Source organism: Balaenoptera ricei, chromosome 8 (assembly GCF_028023285.1).
Source record: "Balaenoptera ricei isolate mBalRic1 chromosome 8, mBalRic1.hap2, whole genome shotgun sequence".
Taxonomy (NCBI): domain Eukaryota; kingdom Metazoa; phylum Chordata; class Mammalia; order Artiodactyla; family Balaenopteridae; genus Balaenoptera; species Balaenoptera ricei.
In genome coordinates this window covers 88,413,722-88,432,226 of record NC_082646.1, presented here as the reverse complement: position 1 = coordinate 88,432,226, position 18,505 = coordinate 88,413,722, and the positions used below count along the sequence as shown (strand labels likewise).

At 44.4% G+C, this 18,505-nt stretch overlaps 1 protein-coding gene across 1 annotated transcript in view; it reads right to left on the bottom strand.

The window, feature by feature from the left end:
- Positions 1-18,505, bottom strand: part of KIAA1549L (KIAA1549 like) — a 209,592-nt gene that overhangs the window by 19,914 nt on the left and 171,173 nt on the right. Inside the window, exon 18 of the mRNA XM_059929938.1 lies at positions 9,061-9,411. Coding sequence (XP_059785921.1) covers positions 9,061-9,411 — 351 coding nt within the window. The remainder of the gene's footprint in view (positions 1-9,060; positions 9,412-18,505) is intronic.

Genomic DNA, 18,505 nt, shown 5'->3' with positions numbered 1-18,505 from the left:
GTAGTGAAATGGTAGAATACCAAAGACAAAGAGAAGTTCTTAAAAGCAGCCAGAGGAAAAAAAGGCATATCACCTGTAAAGGGATGACATTTAGACTGACAGATGACTTTTCAACAGCACCCAGAAGACCATGGTATGCAAAGTGCTCAAAGAAAATAACTGTCAACCTAGAAATGTATCAGCAACAGTAATTTTCCAGAACAAGAATGAAAAAAACATTCGCCCAAATCTAGAGGTACTGGCTGAATCAATATGGAAAGCTACATCACCATGCTGCGTTTTCCTTTTCAGCATCAGTAAACTATTGGGTTGGCCAAAAAGTTCGTTTGGGTTTTTCCATAAGATGTCCATAAGATGTTTTTTGGCCAACCCAGTATGTATGCTAAGGTAGTATTCAGGGAACCAAAATCTTAAACTCCACTGGATCCTAAGCTCCTTGGGGTTCAGTAAGCATATCTTTCTCATCCTGGCTCTCTCACCTTACCAAGCAAAGTGCTTTGCACCTAGTAGTGCTATATAACTATTTGTTGAATGAATGTTGAGTGAACCAGGAGTCAGGAGACCCAGGCTCTCATCTTGATTCAGCCATTCACATTCTGTGGACATGTCCTTCAGTCTCTCTGCATCTCATTTTTCTGTTTTTGGTTTTCCTTGTGAAATATGGCATTGGAGTAGTTCATGAGCTTCCAAACAAACATTTCTTTAGCCATGAAACCATTCTGACATGACCCGAATACATAAACAGATTAAAGCAGAACTGCTCAGGTTGAAGTTGGGGGTAGGGATGCCTAGGTGACTTTGGCCCTTTGCTTACCTGCATGATGACACCCTGGGGACCTCCCTGAACCCTATGGTTTTACAGAGTTTGAAAATCATTGTCCCGGAGGTCCTTCCAGCTTGCATTCCATTATTATCAACAAACCAACAAGTAAGGGTAAGCCTTTCCCAAAATAGAGAAAGGGGAGTATAGCCCCTCTTCTCTCCTGGCCTCTCATGATATCAGTAGAGGAGACAGACAACTTATGTTTATCCCTGGTTCTTGGAAGGCTTATTCTGTAGTCAACACAGTTTTCCAGCCAAGAAAATGCATTTTATGTCTGTCTGTCTTGTAACAGTTCACAAAAGAATTGATTGAAAGTTCTGAACTTTTGACAAGTACCAAGGGAATTTCGTTCTTCGGATGATTTTTCCAGGTACAAAGCAAGACTACACAGGAGATCAAGGTCTCCTTTGGTCTGTATCCTCGGGGCTCCCTGCAGCCACAGAGACCACATAAAAAGCAGAAAGACTACTGTGCCCTGTGCTAATGGCTGAGGAAAATCCCCCCAGCAGTGTCTTCCTACCTTCCCGTGTGCGGTTCCCCCATAGTTCTAAGTCCTCCTGGATTCACATTCTGGCTCCCCTTTCCATGTGTTTGGAACCTGGCTCCCTGCGGGCTGCTTTGTGACTAGGATCCCACTAGAAGCTATTGCTCAAAACTGTTACCTAGTTCCAAGTTTCCAGTTCTGTGGCAGTGGCCGTGAGGGGCCCAGTCTGGCGCCCAAGGACACCATCTTTTGGGATCCCTGTCCTCTGGCTAGAAAGGAGATCAGGCACTCAGAACTGCAGGCAGTCTTTATAAATAGCTCTCAGGTCTCTGAGGTGGAAGGAGCCTGGATGTGAGAATAGAATAGGCCATTCTTTGGGCTCAGAGGTTTGGTTGTAAAAGTAGAAGGGAAGGTGACCACCGTTTTCTCAAAGTTCCAGTCCTGATGTCCCTGGGCAGGGGGCGAGGGGGTGGGGCAGGGCCATTCTTTCTAGCAAACCCAGTGGAGAATGAGCCCGGGTGAGACCCACTGTGTGCTGGACCCTCCTCGTGCATGTGCATCCATCCAGAGGGGGAAGATCAACCTCCAGGGGTAGCACTAGAGGGGTGACAAGTCAAAGGGGCAGGCTGCAGCTGGAGGAACAGGTCAGGGGTCGCAGGCTTCGCACTGGTGGGGGCATGAGGAACAACAGGGCAAAGCCACCCACCCTCATTGGAGGCCCTTGTCCTGTGACAGCAAGTCAGCCTCAGGTCAGAGCGAATGTGCCAACCTCTCCGTTCCTGCCGACAATGCTGGGTTCCACCGCAAGGTACCCCTTCCACCGCACGGTGCTGACCCTGTGAGTACTGCTCTGGGCACATCAAGTGTCTACGTCTGCATGCAGCTACAAATAACTTTACGTCCTGGTGCACAAAGTAGAATCTTCCAGCGGATAGTTCTTATTTAGTTGAAAACAGAGGGCACTGTAATTGAAGACTGACCCCATGGTGAAAACCAGTGCTTATCTTGATCTGTCAGTTCACCAGGAGTTACTGATGGAGCAACACGGAGGCTTCCCAGGCCCTGGGAATCATAGAAGGTTCAAGCTGGAACTAGCAGGAGACCACACCTCTTACCTTAACACAGGGAGATACGGAAGCCCGGAGAGGTGAACTGACTTGTCCAAAATCACATAGCCAGTTAAGGGTGCTATCTCGCAATTCTGAGCTAAGGGTGGCGTGATGCAGAGGGCAGGGGTTTGGAGTCAGACAAAACTGGATCTGATTCACTTTGTTGTACAGTAGAAACTAACACAACATTGTAAAACAACAATACTCCAATTTAAAAAAAACAAAAACGAACAAACAAAAAACTGGAGTTGAATCCTGGCTTGATCTTTACCAGCTGCTTGACCTCGAGTAACTTACCTTCTCTGTGTCTGTTTTCTCGTTAGGTGATGAAAGTAACAGAATCACACCCCCATTTCAAAGGCTGTTTAGAAGACTCATTTTATATGTTACTATGACATTTGGCGCATAGTGGGTACTCAATAAATGATATTCTCTTCCTTTTGAGACAAGATAATATTTTGATATAGTAATTGTAGTAACCAAGACTTTGCCACCACGGTTCCTTGAATCCAGGGCCCTTCCCCTGCCCCAAGCAGTGAGGGCATCGCACCTTCCTGCCCCAGGGAAGGAAGACCACCCCCACTAAAGACGGCCCAAGAGCCAACTCTTAATGGCATTTCAAAAGTCCAAGCTATTGAATTGCAAGAATTTAGGATTTTGAATATCAAAAATCGAAGCCCTTAGAGCACTCAAGGCTGAAGGTTGATGCCAAAACAAGAGATTTGGAAGAAGTGAGGTACTTTTAGACCACTCTGCCCTCTAAACACCCTTAGGTTAGGAAGAAGAGGAGAGCTTAGATGCTGATGTAAGGTCTGGAGAAGCAGCTCTGTGTCCCGCCTCAATCTGGGAGCACAGGGGGATGGGGAGGTGGAGGAGAGAATAAATATAAGGAAGGTGCTAGAGAGGGGAGAGGGGCAAGGGTGTGTGTGTGTGTGTGTGTGTGCGCGCGCGCGCACGCATGCACGTGAAAGAGAGAGACAGAGAGGGGGAGAGGGGAGAGGCAGAGAGAGAGGGAGAAGGCTCAAGCATGGGAGGAGCGGAAGGAGGGATCTGGAGAGAGCTTGAAAGCAGGAGGACCAGGATACAGCTGTGCTCTACCTGGACTAACACCTGCAGACCAGATGGAAACAAGCACCTCTCTGGGACATCAGCCAGAGTCGTTAGATGAGAGCAAACTGGGACCAAGTACTGAAGCCTCCTCCCCACCCTGACCATGCTTTGCACCATTTAGCTCCCCCTCCCCCTCCCCCCAAGCACACTAAGCTTTAATCAGAGATGGGGAGGGAAACCCTGAACTGAGACTGAGCCTTTGGCGCCAGAAGATTACAGGAAAATAAACTGACATGTCTTGCACACCTGAGTTTGTGAGCCGAGATACATGCTCCCCTCCTACCTCCCTCTCTCCCTTTCCACACAGCCTTCCTGTACAAACTGGTTCTTATTCACTCAAATGATTAAGCTTAGAGGGGTGTGCATTTGCCAGACGCTGGGTACTCTGTCAGTTTTCAAGGGGGGCTTCCTTGGGGCAGTCCAAAGGCAAAGAGCCCCAGCCCAGGCTGTCCCAGGTAATACATACAGAGCGACCTACCTTCGTGGACTCCTGGGAGCTGGGCAACGCTCCATTGTCTGGCTGCTAGCATAACTGATGCCATCTTGGACCCGTTCAGTTCCTGCTGTCCTTCCACTGACCCTACCCAAGACTGTACTGAGTGGTAAATCACTTCTCTGCCGTCAAGGGCTTCGTAGTTAATAGATATTATTTAATGACCATTAGGTCCAGGGGGCCTCTATGCTCTGTTACTCTCCAAACAATGATAAAGACCTTCATGATGTAGTCCCCGCACCCACAAGACTAATTACCCACCATAAGTCTTGACGTAGGAATGCACTCGCTGTCTCCAAGCATGTACCCCCATACCCCCGGTTAACTGTAAAATTGTCCCAGTGGCCCCTCTGTGGTGTGGAGTGCAGCTGTGAATGCTTCTGGATCGACATCTGCTCCATCCTACCCTGCATGTAAGTTACCCTATAATACACTGATCCATTGATTATATGGACCTACCTGCCTCACTTTTCAGTCTCCAGATACTTTCTCGGTTTGGTGGGTTCCCTCCATCCTTGAGCACCCATCCACACTGCTTGGGGTAGACCCTCTCCCGTTGTTCCACCTTCAGCAAGCTGCCAATGACTTTTGTGCAATAACTGACATTGAATTCCCATTCCCCCTCCCCCCTTCCTTTCCTGCCCCACCAAACTTGGCCAGATGGGAGCTCAGAACAGATTCAAATTTGATTTGGAGAAACACAAGAAATGCAACATTTCTTGAAGCCAAGTGTTGGGGTGGATGCAAACTCCTGCCTGATATGCCTGCATATCTCATCATTAATGAAGGTTTCAGAAGGGGTTTTTTGGTTTTGTTTTGCTTTGTTTTTGAGGGGAAAGGGGGAAAACGGGCTGTAATATTCTCAATTCCATCCTAATGGAGATGTCTCTCCTACAAGGGGCAATGATAGGAATGGACAAAATCCCATCAAACTGGATAAGCTTCCTTATAAGATCACACTCTGAAGTTTAGCAGATTTGAGTTCTCATCAGAGGCTACGACATCCTCTGGCTCACCTGGCCAGAGGGTGGAAAGAGCATGGGCTTTGAAGTTAGAGAGCCCTGAGTTCTAACCCCATTCTGCCCTTTAGAGCTGTGTCACCTTGGGCAAGGTTCTTCACTTCCCCAGGCCTCAGTTTCCCATGGAGTACACGGGGGATAGTAATGTTGACTTCATAGGGTGGGTGTTAGATCAGAAGAGACAGTAGCACTTAGCTTAATGTCCTGTATACGGCGGGCGGGAGCGCAAGAGAGGGCAGCTGGTATTGTGCTATTATTATTACTATTAGTTGCATCTGTAAGGCCTCTAGTGGGGAAGATGCTTTCACCCCATCCCTTTCTCGGAATCCCCGACACCAACAGGAAGACTGCAGGATGTTTTCATTCCTCTTGGCACAGACTCATTATGGCTGCTAGCAAAATTGGATTGGTCATTAGGTGTCAAGTCCAATTTCCTCCCAGATTCAAGGGGTAAAATATGATCAAGGGTCTCCTGAACTGCAGTGCAGAAATCCCCAGCTGCCAGCAGTAACCTTCTCCACGATGTAAATGCCATCAGCCTGGCCGAGTACATTTAGAACCACCAGCTTCCCACTATCCTACAGCAGAGCTCAGAGTGCTTCCTTTTTGGAAGCTGAAAAGTAATCACAGTTATCATTCTAAATTGCCACCCTGTCCATTGATTTCCACATTATCATAGCACAGAGGGCTTGGCAAGAACTTGGGTTAAGAATCATCACTGCTACTGTGTATTGCTAGCCATTTCTCTTTTCATTAAAATAAGGACCTCATTTTTTGTTGGCAAAAGGAAACCTTAATAACGAAAGAACTGCCTTTGATGTTGTTCAGTTTGACGGCCCATCTCTCTGCTGTGTTATTTCTCAGTCCATTTCCCTTTTTTGGTGGCTTCATTTTTTTAAGTATATGATGCTAATGTTTCTGCCCTTCCTGGCACAACTGCCAACCCTGAATTATAACAAACAGAACCATCCAAGTTTTCATATTCCCACAATGACATTTTTAGATGGTTTTGTTAAACTGAGGCATATGGTTGTGGGTTGTGGCATCTTCTTGCCTGTCACTGGAAGACTCAACCTGGTTATTTAAGTTTTTCTCTCTGAAACCCAGATCTCTTCACAGATTCCCAGAATCTGGCCTCCAGCTAGAGGGGCCCAGTCATTCCTGAGAATCATCTTTAAGCAGAAGTGAAGCTTCCCTGAGCACAGAGCATGCTCTTAAAAGAATGTAACAGAGTAGAAGGAAAAGAAGATGTAATCTCAGAACTGTCAGGGAAAGGGAGATAACTAGTGGAACCCAGGGAAAAGAAGAGAATATTTTTATAACAATAACTACCATTTATCCAGTACTTTGATGTGCTAGACTCCATAGGAAGTACTCTGATTAACACCCGCTAACGTGTGTTAGGTGCTTACTAAACGCCAGGACCGAGCTGAGCATTTTACACGAATTACCAACCCTTCCTCACTGCAGCCCTCTTCTCGCCACCGTTCTATGGCTGAGGGATCTGAGACTCAGAGTTACGATCACTGGCTAAGGACATTCAGCTGGCGAGTGCCATTCCACTCTGGGCTGAGGGAAAATTCGGGGACATGGTCAATGTCTGGAATCAGGAAGAATGAGCCAATGACACTGAAGTCAGTGTGGATCAGTATAGAATGGATACAGGTAGCTCTCCCCAGGGGACAGCCACTTTAAGAGGTAGGTATAAATGTGGTAAGATTAGAGTGTTTTCTAAATCTCAGTGAGAAAATCCCTTCTTTCCCCATAAAGAAGAGTACCAATTTAATGGGCAATTAGTTAAGAAAACTGTAATTGTGGAAACTATAATACGACTGTCATGGGAAAGTATTTTAAAGTAACAGATTGGCCAGGCTCAGTGAGCATTTTTCTAACTCTTTCTGAAAAAAGGATATTTGGAATCTCATCTGATGGGAGCATGGCCAGTGGTGGCCCCAGAGTTGCTGACACTTTTCTGGAAGGCAGTGCTTCTTGAACAGATTCAGAAAAGTTCCGTGATGGCAGAGGCAAACTCCTATTCGTGAGATCTGGGCATTGCCCCAAAGTCTTCTATTTTAACTTAAACATTATATTAAGAATTTTGCATTTTATTCTATCCATATCTCAGAAAATGGGATGCGAAAAAAGATGTCCCACATTCACTCTATTTCCTTTATTGACTATGCTCTCTGGGTTTGCATATTACAGACTGAGGAAGTTGACTCCAATACCGACCAGTTCTCCTTCTGATAATGTCGTACTTCCCCTGAGTTGGCTTTTACTTAACGAAAGACCATTAACAGGAAAGACCAGGAAACAAGTATTCTGGCCCACCTGATCATTCAGCATCTCACTGCAGGTTTGTACGTTAATATTCTTAATAATAAAGTAGTTTTTGTGAGTTTAATCAGCATGATCTGATCACCCTGGAGTGAACAGACAAAACAGAAATTCTGCACCTGCCGACTTAAGGACAAACCCTTGCAGTGATGATGACCGCATTCAAGCACAAGTGTCCCTGCCCCAAAGGCTCAGTTTGAAATAAACTTTGGTCTCTCCTGACAGAGTTTTATCAACAGGGAAAGGCTGGGCCAGAGACTGACATTCAAAGAGAGGGCTCTCTCTCCAAAGAGAGACTGAGGGGATTAGGAGAAGTGTGAAGAGGAGACATCTCAGGGACCTGGTCAGGAGGAATCTGGAGCAAAGAATAAGGAAATTCACAATAGTGTGTAGATTAGGTAGTTACATAGCGTAACAGCAGTTTATTAAGTGCCACTGTAGTGTGTGCTTTGGGGGGGTGGTGGTTGGAGTTATCAAAAGGCTCCACAAGCCCATAGGTATCCCGAATAGTCTACTGAAAATGAAAGAAATAATACGATGGAAAGACAATGTAACAGCACAAGGCAGGTTGAGAACATGGGCTCTGTCACCAGATGGCCTGGCTTTGGGTCCTGGCTCTGCCCCTTCCTGGCTGTGTGACTTGAACAAGCTGTGTAACCTCAGTTTCCTCATCTGTAAAATAGGGATAAAACTAGTAAACTAGTACCTGTCTCAGAGGCTTGTAGTAAGGACCAAATAAATGAGTTAACATACACATGACACTTAGATCAGTACCTAATAACAGTGAAGCACTCTATAAATGTTAGCTTTTACTGGGTAATTACATATCACAACGACAATTTATAAAGCTCTATTAATGAGTAGCCCTTGGGGATAGGGCATGAAGTATTACAAGGGTGGAATCTATACATATACAAAGCATTGTCCATTATGGTCTGTGGCTTATAAAACTGTCTTTTTAAAAAGATATCTGTAGATGCTATGGTGATGAACTAATTACATGCAAACTAATTAAAATGGTTGTTTAAATCATGGAAGCTTTTAGTCATTGGATGCTTTCTCAGATACTGAAGTACAGTTACTACTTAATGAGATAATCATGGCTGAAACTTCTATGGCATGTACTGGGTGCCTGGCATTTTTCTAGTACCTCATGTATATCAACTTAGTTAATCTTTACAACCACCCTAGGATATCAGTTATTTTTCTTACCTGTTTACTTTACCTGTAGAAAATTTAAGTCCCCAAGTTACAAAGTCAGCTGGGATTCAAAGTCAAGGCACCCTCCTCCAAAGCCTCTGCTGGGAGCCACCAGGCTACACGGGCCCCTAACATGGGGCTCTGCAACACGTTCTGACATTTAAACCAGGGCCTTTAAACGTGGGGTTGTAGAAAACAACCAGTGCATGAAGAGTGAGGTCAGCCCTTCACAGGAGGGATAAAAAAGGGAAGTCATTCTAAAACATATTACGGTCGGACATAAGGGTTTCCTGTGTGTCTGTGTCCACAGGATTAAAAGGCTTAGGCTTGGATCCTGGCTGGAGGACGTGTGAAAGCCCAGCAAAGTTCGTTTCCAAATCCCAAGGCGGCTCATCAGGAAAGTCCCCGCTCTGAAACCCCTGTCGGAACACCGTGGCCGGGGCTGACCTGAGGAGGGCAGGCACGCGGAGGGATGTCTGACTTACCGGCCGGGGCAGACTGTACTGGTACATTTCTGGGCGGTAGGTCGGCACCCACTGCACTCCAGCCCGGGGCCGCGTCATGGTCCCAGGAGCGCTGGTCACCACCTCGGAGTAGGGTAGGTGCTGGGCGGAGCCATAGGCCTCTGGGTGCCGGCTCTGGCCTGCGTGTCCTGCGGATGCCAGGCTGAAGGCCTCCTCCAGCAGCATGTGCATCTGTTGCCGGACCTCGTCGATGGAGGGCTGCGAGCTCAGCGTGGAGGTCTCCGAGTGGCCTTTCACCTGCCTCGACCGGGCGTAGCCCCGGGGCTCATTCACTCTGTCGATATTGGTTTCCTCTATGATTTCAGGCTCAGTCTGTGGGACCAAACAAATGCCCATCGATTTGTTAATGAACTTTCCTTCCCATTAATGATGTCTGTAATTTACTCTAAAATGTTCTGTTTAGGCGCGTGTTATTAGGCATTTGTGCTAATTTATATTAGACCCTAGGCGCCCTCTCCAGGCATTCACACTACAGGGGTAGTCAGCTAGCATGATATCAGTGAAGCCACACTATCTATGTGAACACACACAACTATCTCTGTGAACTTCAGTTTTCTGGACCTTAAGGAATGCATCAGGCTTTGCTAATTAGCATAATGAGGATGAGAAATGGCTTTTCATTGATGACATTAGTGGTATCCTCTAAAACCTTTCAGAGACATTCTCCACCCTGAGGCCTTTTAGGTAAAAGAATCTAGAGCATCTTGTAGTCTACACCCGAGGGGCTGGTGTTCTAGACCATAGACTAACCCCCTAAATGGTCCTGTGCCCCAGCCATTGAGGGAATTGCTGGTTGCCTGATGCCAGTTATCAGAGAGGATAACAAAACCAGACCTCAAAGCGTAGTACCCCCTGAGTCAGAAGCTCTGGGGTCAGGGCCCAGCAATCGGTGCCTTAACAAGCCCTCCAGGAGATTCTGATGCCTGCTCAAGTTTGAGACCCACTGCTCTAGAATGTTCTTCTGCCTTCTTCCAGTGAACCTTCCATTCGGGGAGCAGTTGCAGTACTCAGATGGGCTGAGAGCTAGGACTTGATCAGCTTCCAGAGCAGGTTGCCTGGACTGTCTTATGTTTGCCTGCTAATGAATGCTTATTTAATAAGTCTGTATGTGTGGCAGATTTTGGTCTGAGACTTGCTTTTGTGATAATTTGATAGTGAGGTTGCAGAGACTAGTTAACCCACGTCCACTTCAAGTATGTCCATGGCTACCACTATCTGCTAAAAGAACCTGAGGGTTCTGCGTGAATAAACTGGCATAGATCAGTTTGCCACCCTGCTCTCCATCCATGACACAAGAAACAGCTGTCACTTTAGGAAAGTTAGACAATACAGATAAGCAAGAGGGAAAAAAAATCAAAAAAGTCCATTTACATTTGGCGTAGTTATTCCATTCCTAAACCTATCTGCTTTTGTGTGTACACTCCTCTTCCATGCACACATGCCCCTTTAAAAAGATTTATGTATTTATATCCTGGTTCTGGGTGCTTATAATTATTTTACATGGAGTAAATATTTTCCTACCTGGGTTTCACAGCTTACCTGCTGTGTGACTTTGGGCAATGTCTTAGCTTAGTTTGCCCCAAAAAGCAGAACCTGAGATGTACATTTATATACAGATAATTCATTTTGGAAAAGAATTCTTGGGGACTGGGGGCCTAGAATGAGTAAACTGGGGAAGGAAGAAAAGCCAGTCAAGGGTGCGGTACTGAGTTAATGATTGCTGTGGGCCACAGAGGCTTAATCCCTCTGGGGACCCTCTGAGGAATGAGTCAATGACCCTCCAGAGACTGTCCTTGCACTCTGAGATCTGTGCAGGAGCCAGGTGGGCAGAATGGGGTCCCACAGGTGTCCCACAGAAGAGTGCAGAGAAGCCTCAGGGCAAAGCCAAGAGATGAGGAACTGTTAGGGTAACACAGTCAAGCTGCTACCGTGCAGGGCAGATGCTGCGGCAACGACCAGGTCTAAAAGGCGATCCGAGAAGGTAAAAGGGCAGAAAAGATGTTCCAACCAGGACAGTTACTTAACTTTTTGACGTTTCAGTTTCCTCATCTGTAAAATGAGGATAATAATAAGAGCTGCCTCAAAGGGTTTTGTAAGGACTGAACAAGATGATAGAGGTAAAGAGTTTAGAACAGCAGCACATGGTAAAAACACAGTAATAGTAGCTTTTGTCGTTATCATAATTGTCATTATTATTACTTTTATTCATTCAACCACACGTTATTTCTCACGGATCAAGCACTCGGACATATAGGAATGAGCACAGCAAGAAAATGTCAACAGGGAACCCATTCATTAAAGGGACCCCTTCCCTCCTTAAAATCTAGATGTGGAAGGTCAGAACTACATTATTTTTCATGTTTTAAACATTTATGTACTTTTCTTTGGTATTAATACACGTGCATTAGAGAAGAAAGAAAAAATACAGAAAGCATGAAAAAAGAAATTAGACATTTCCTGTACTCTTATCACACAGAATTAGGGCTTGGCTATAGTTCAAGATCAAAAGACAAGATTCTCTGTGGACCTGCAAGTCTAGATTTATCAACAGTACATCAACAGTAATTCAGAATACTATTTTTATATTAATGCATACAAGAATAGATTATGGAGTAGAGTGCAAAATTACCTTCATAATAATAAACAAGAGCTCAAAGACATTTCATGCCTGGGTGTATGCCCCCAGACCCTGGGCTGGGGACGCCCCGGGGCCCTTATGCATCGGGGTTCTTTAGGGAAAGGCTTGAAATTGCTCCCCAGGAAACATGCTCCCAGTGATACCTTCTAGGGTAGTGAATGCAACTTCTGAAAAAAACTTTCTTACAACGCTTAGAACATTCTGAATGGAATTTCAGAGCCGGAAGGGACTTTAGGAGACCATTTAATTCAAGCCCCATTTTACGGATGAGAAACTCAAGGCCAGAGCGGTTAAGTGACTTACCCAAGGTCCACCAGAGGTGGCAATGGCAGAGCCTTGCTCTCCCAGCTCCTGTCCCTTGCACATCTTGCCGCACCCCCTTACCTCTCACAGTTCCCTGTCAATGCTGGTTGCTACCCACACACAGCCCTTCCTCCTCACATCCCCAGTCTCCCGGATAAATAATGGATGCCTAGTGCTAAACTACTCCCAGGTGGAAGATTAATGGTGCTGAGGAGGGCTATGATTTTTCCCACACCTGAGCTGGGCTATGCATTTCCAGTCATACTGGTGGATCGATTATTATGTGAATTTATAGTTGTGACTTCAGCAGGGCAAAAATATATTTCTTAGCAACAACTTCCTACTCACCCATTCTCCCAGGAGCCCTGGGGTGGGGCTGTACTGAGTTCGGGGAGGGGTTCTCTGAGTAAGGCTCAGGGAAGATATTATCTTGGCTGGGGAGGTGGAGACATTCTCCAGAATCCCATTGCATCTACCCCGTTAACACCCCAACGGAAATCAACCTGCACTTCCCCCCGCCCCGAGTTTTCATTTTGCGTGGGCAGGGGGCTCCCTTTAACTGGAGGGCCAGAGTCATAACCCAAGTATGACCTCAACAGGTTGGTGCTAAAGAACTCCTCTTTTCCCACTCTTCTCACTTGATTTTTTAGCCTCCTGATATCTATAGATGGAAACAAGATGAGCTCTCATTATATCCTGGGATTTCCCCTCTTCACACTTGATTTGCTTATTTAATCTTGAGCAAGTCTGGACGCTCTCTGAGCCCATTTCACTTGTCTCTCATGAACTTAGCACAAGACACTTGGCATTCAAGAAAGCTTTGTGAAATTGAACCAAAATAAAAAATTCTGTCAATTGCCCATGGAGTAGAAAGAATTTGAGGTTAAGATAAAGAGCCCTCATTCCCTAACAGATTTCCCCCAACACTGCAGAGCCACAGGCGAGCCACGTGAATTCCCTAGGCCTCAGGCTCCTCACCTGAAAAATGGGAGTGTTAACCATGGTCTGGGGAAGTCCCTTCTGGTTCTCACATTTACTGTGATTTAGGTTGATTTCTTGGATGCTATCTGCTCTAAGAGAGCCCAGATTCCTCCTACAATCATCGTGCCTGGGGGGAATCTGATGTCCACTCATAAGGGGAATCCCTCCCCCGCTCTGTATCACCTCCTTCCCTACCTCAAAATATCAATATATGAGTAGTGGTAAGTTTGTTCTTTTACTTAACAGATAATCATTGATTTCAACCCTGTGCTTGGCCCTGGGTTGGGATCTGCAGATACAACAATAAATAAGATAGTGTCCCAGCCCTCAAAGAGCTCCCAGTCTATAGAAGGAGACAAATAACAACAACAACAATAATAACAGCAGCTAACATTTACTAATAGCTTATGTGCTAGACACTGTTATAAGTGCCTTATATAGATCCATTTTTTCCTTACAGTAATCTATGAGGCAACAACTATGCCTATCCTTATTTTACAGATGAAGACACTGAGGCATTGAAAGATCAAATATGTTGCCCATAATTGATGGAGCTGCATTTTGAACCCAGAGAGCCTGATTCCCAGCACCCAAGCTCTTACTCACCACATACATAAACAGGTCCACTACCGTACCACAGATATTGGCTCTGGCAGAGGGACGAACAGATATCTGTGACCAGGAGGACAGACTATAAAATAATAATTGAGAAAATCTACCTTATTGATTACTATAAGGATGTAAAGCATCAATATGCAAATATCAAGCACTTAGAAGAGGGTCTGGCAGACACTCCCATATTATCTCCTCCTCCCCACAGGCTGGGGGTTCCTTTAAGGCTGGGTCAGTGTCGTTTTGTTATATCCACAGCCTCCAATTCAGAGCTTAGCCCAAAGCTGAAACCAGTAATTGCCTGTTAAGCAAAAGAACTGAACAGAGCAGGTGCTCAAAGTTACTTGAGGACCTGTGATATGCTAGCCCTGTGCTGGGTTTTCCACTTGTGGTCCCTCACCAATCCCTGAGGGCCGTATGGTTGTACCCATTTTCCAGATAAGGCGTATGTGTCAACTGGCCTAACCTGCTCCAAGTCCTTCTTCCTAACTTGTACAATTTTGAAAATACCTTTTGCTTTTATTTGACAAAAAGAGGGAGACAGGCACAAAGACACATCTCCCAGTGTTAACTGATGGCTGGCTTGGGTACAAATTCAGTGGCGTATCTGGGACAGAGAATATATCTTTAAACCTCCTTAACTTGGAGTTTATCATACTAGCCTCTCCAACCTCACACTCCAGAGAAGCACTGGGGAACTTCTTTTTTAAAATGATTTTCATAAGTTGATCAAGATATACTTCAATAAAAATTCTAAAAAATTAATCAGGGAATGTCTGTTCATGGTAGAAAATTAGAAAACACAGATAAGCGAAAGGAAGAAAATTAAAATCCATTCTAATCCTACCACCAGAAATAACTAATGTTAACATTTTGACCTTTGTGCATGCCCTTCCAGATGTTTTCTATGCATATGAAATAAGATGAAGATTATGAATGGTGGCACATCACCGACACTCTCCTCTCTACTCCCCCACCTCACCCATCACCCCACCCCAGGCAGCTACAAAGAATGCTGACTTGGCCCACGTCAGTTTCTCCCTCCTCCTCTTCCAAGGAGAGTTCACCACTTGCCACAAGATTCTCTGGCTTTCGTGATGGAGAATAGGAAGTGGGGGAGGGCAATGAGGCAGAAGGGGAGTGGGCGGCAGGATTTTTTTAGTGGGATTTTGGAGAGAGATGCAAAAGCAGCAATAAAGCATGTGAACGGGAAAGGAATTAAGGAAGTTGAAAAAGTATTACTGGGCATGACGATAGTTTTCTTGTATCAATATATGAAAATATGAGTAAAGAAGTAGAAGTATTTAAAATCTACTTTTGTTGACATAATTCTTTTGAGTTTAGATACTTTCTCAGAGCCATCTGGGTCATGATTTTATAAACAGAATAATTACACACATATATATTTTATAAATATACATAAATTGAATGTCCCATTATATAAAAATCCTCCTATATATATGAATATATATGGATTTACATATATATATAATGGAATTATATATAATATTTGGAAATCTTTTATACAATATTACAAATAAATATCTGTCAATAAAAATATGTATTTATAGGAAATAACCTTAAAAGAGTTCATAGCATTCTGCTATATTGAGTTTTCAACCTACTTTTAAAAAATTTAATTATTTATTTATTTATTTTAATTTATTTACTTATTTTTGGCTACATTGGGTCTTTGCTGCTGCGTGTGGGCTTTCTCTAGCTGCAGCGAGTGGGGGCTACTCATCATTGCGGTGCGCAGGCTTCTCATTGTGGTGGCTTCTCTTGTTGCAGAGCATGGGCTCTAGGCGTGCAGTTTTCAGCAGTTGTAGCACATGGGCTCAGTAGCTGTGGCTCGCGGGCTCTAGAGCGCAGGCTCAGTAGTTGTGGCACACGGGCTTAGTTGCTCCGCGGCATGGGGGATCTTCCCGGACCAGGGCTCGAACCCTTGTCCCCTGCATTGGCAGGTGGATTCTTAACCACTGTGCCACCAGGGAAGTCCCTACAACCTATTTTTAGCCATCCACTATTTTAGGTGGTCTCCCAATATTTTACCATAGAAACAAAGCTGAAATATGTATATTGTGATTAAAATTTCGCATATAACCATAAATTTAGCCTTAGGTTAAATTCCTAGAAGTAGAATTACTGGGTTAGAGGAAATGCCCATATTTAAGATTTTGGATACTTAAGGTGTAAGTGAGCTAGGCTGAGACCTGGGAATCTTTGCTGCAGTGCTTGCACCTGGACAAACATCTCCAGCAACAGAATACAAAGAAACTATAAGGGACTAAAAATAACTACACACATGTGCAGTTGGGGCAAATGATGAACAATAAGATACAAAAGGGACACAAACCATTTCTGAGGTGCCAGGAGCAAAAGAAGGGTACTGCGGATGATCCCTGCACACAGCACCACCAACGGGGTAGGGAGGCCACCTAAGCTACACCTCATGCCTGACCCATTGGATCCGCCCTCACCCTCACCCCATTTAAGGAACCAGCTCAGCCCCCGCCACCTCAGGGAGTGAGCAAGGCACATGTTTCTTGTCTTCACGCCCTCCTGCACAAGGGCGAGTCCCAAGAAAGCCTTGCCTGAATTCCTAGTCTGGTCTCTTATCAATTTCTATTGATTAAAGAGACCAAAGACCTGAGCTGGTAATCTAAGTATCCTCAGCAGCAAAGGCCGCAGGAATTTAGAAGAATTTAAGGTCATTTCTTCACCATACCTGAACACACGGGCCTCTGGGCTTGAGCTTTGTGGTGCCCACCGGACAAAGTAAACATCTGCGATCCTTTCAACGTTCTTTAAAAGAGCACACCTGTCTCGCACACCTAGGAAGGCCCACACAGTGGCTAAGTATTCATGTGCCTTCAGCTTCTCTTTGACACACCATGGGAACAAACTTGAAGGAAATTGTAGCCCTGCTAGGAACCCTAATTATCTTCTTTCTGGAAAATATCCCATCATATTGCCTGGTCCTAGAACACATTCTGTAGCCCTAAGACTACATCAAAATTAAAAACCAGCTTTTTTTTTTTTTTTTTTATCAGACAAGTAATGAAAAGACAAGCCACCAACCAGGAGAAATATTAGGATTTGTATCCAAAATATATAAGGAATTCCTAAAAATAAATAACAAAATGACAACGTCATTTAAAAATTGGGCAAAAGGCTTGAATAGACACCTCATTAAGTAAGGTACATAAATGTTCAATAAATGTACGAAGAAGTGCTCAACATCATGAGTAATTAGGGAAATTATATCATTTCACATTCACTGGAATGGCTAAAATTAAAAAGATTAATCACAAATGTTGGTGAGATTGAGGAGTAGGATTAGAACTGTCACAATGCTGATGAGAAGGTAAATAGCACAAATAGTTTGTAAACCTGTTTGTAGTTTCTTAAAAAGTCAAACATACACCTACATTGGGACCCAGAAATTCTACTCCTACATCTTTATCCAAGATAAATAAAAACATATTGTCTTAGTCTGCTCCGGCAGCCAGAATAAAATAACACAAACTGGGTGGGTTATAAACAACAGAAATTGATTTCTCACAGTCCTGGAGGTTGGAAGTCCAAGGATGCCAGCGTGGTTGGGTGAGGGCCCTCTTCCAGGATGCACACTCCTCACTGTATCCTCACATACAGGAAGGGGCGAGGTTACTTTGGGGGAATCTCTTTTATAAGGGCGCTAATCCCATTCATGGATTCCACACTCACGACCTGATCGCCTTCCCAAGGCCCCACCTCCTAATACCAACAAATGGGGGTTAGAATTTCAAAGTTTGAATTTTAGGGAGACACACACATTTAGACTACAGTACATATGTTCACAAAACATATATGCAAAAATGTTTACAGCAGTTTTTTTCTAGTAGCTCCAAACTGGAAACAACCCAAATGTCCAACAATAGGATGATGGATAAATAGTGGTATATTCATACAATGGAATAGTACTCAGTAACAAAAAAATAAACTACTGATACATGCAAAAACATAGATAAATTTTGAACAAGAGAAGTCAGACACAAAAGAGTACATACTGAATAATTCCATTCATATGAAGTTCAAGAACAGGTAAAGCTATGATAGTAGATATCAGAAAAGTGGTTGCCATTTGAGGTCGTGGTGGTAAAGACTGGCTGAAAGGAGAAATGAGGCAACTTTCCGGAGGTGATGAAAATGTTCTACATTTTGATTGCACTGGTGGTTACAAGGGTGTATACATTTGTCAAAGCCCATCCAATTGTACACTAAAGACCCGTACACGGTATCATATATAAATTTGGCTTAATGAAACAAACAACATGGGTTGGCGTCATAGCTGGTTTGATGGGGATGGTAGGGAAGGCCTCTCTGAAGAGGTGACATTTATGGAGACCTGAAGGAAAATGGGGTGGCCATGTGAAGATCATAGGAAAGCTTATGAAAAGTCCTGAGATGGGGAAAAGCTTACAGTATTTGAGGAAGAGAAAAGTAACTGTTATGGGCTGAATTGTGTCCCCACCCCTACCCTGACCCCACAAATTCCTATGTTGAAGTCCTAACTATGACTGTATTTGGTGATAGGGTCTTTACAGAGATAAGTTAAAATGAGATCATTAGAGTGGGCCCTAATTCAATATGACTGTCATCCTTATAAGAAGAGGAAATTTGGACACAGACATGTAAAGAGGGAAGGCAATGTGAAGACAGGGAGAAGTCGGCCAGCTAGAAGCCAAGGAGAGAGACCTGGAACAGATCCTTCCCTCACGGCCCTCAAAAAGAAGCCACCCTGCCAACAACACCTTGATCTCAGGCTTCCAGCCTCCAGAACTGTGAGAAAATAAATGTCAGTTGTTTTAAGTCATCAGGTCTGTGGTA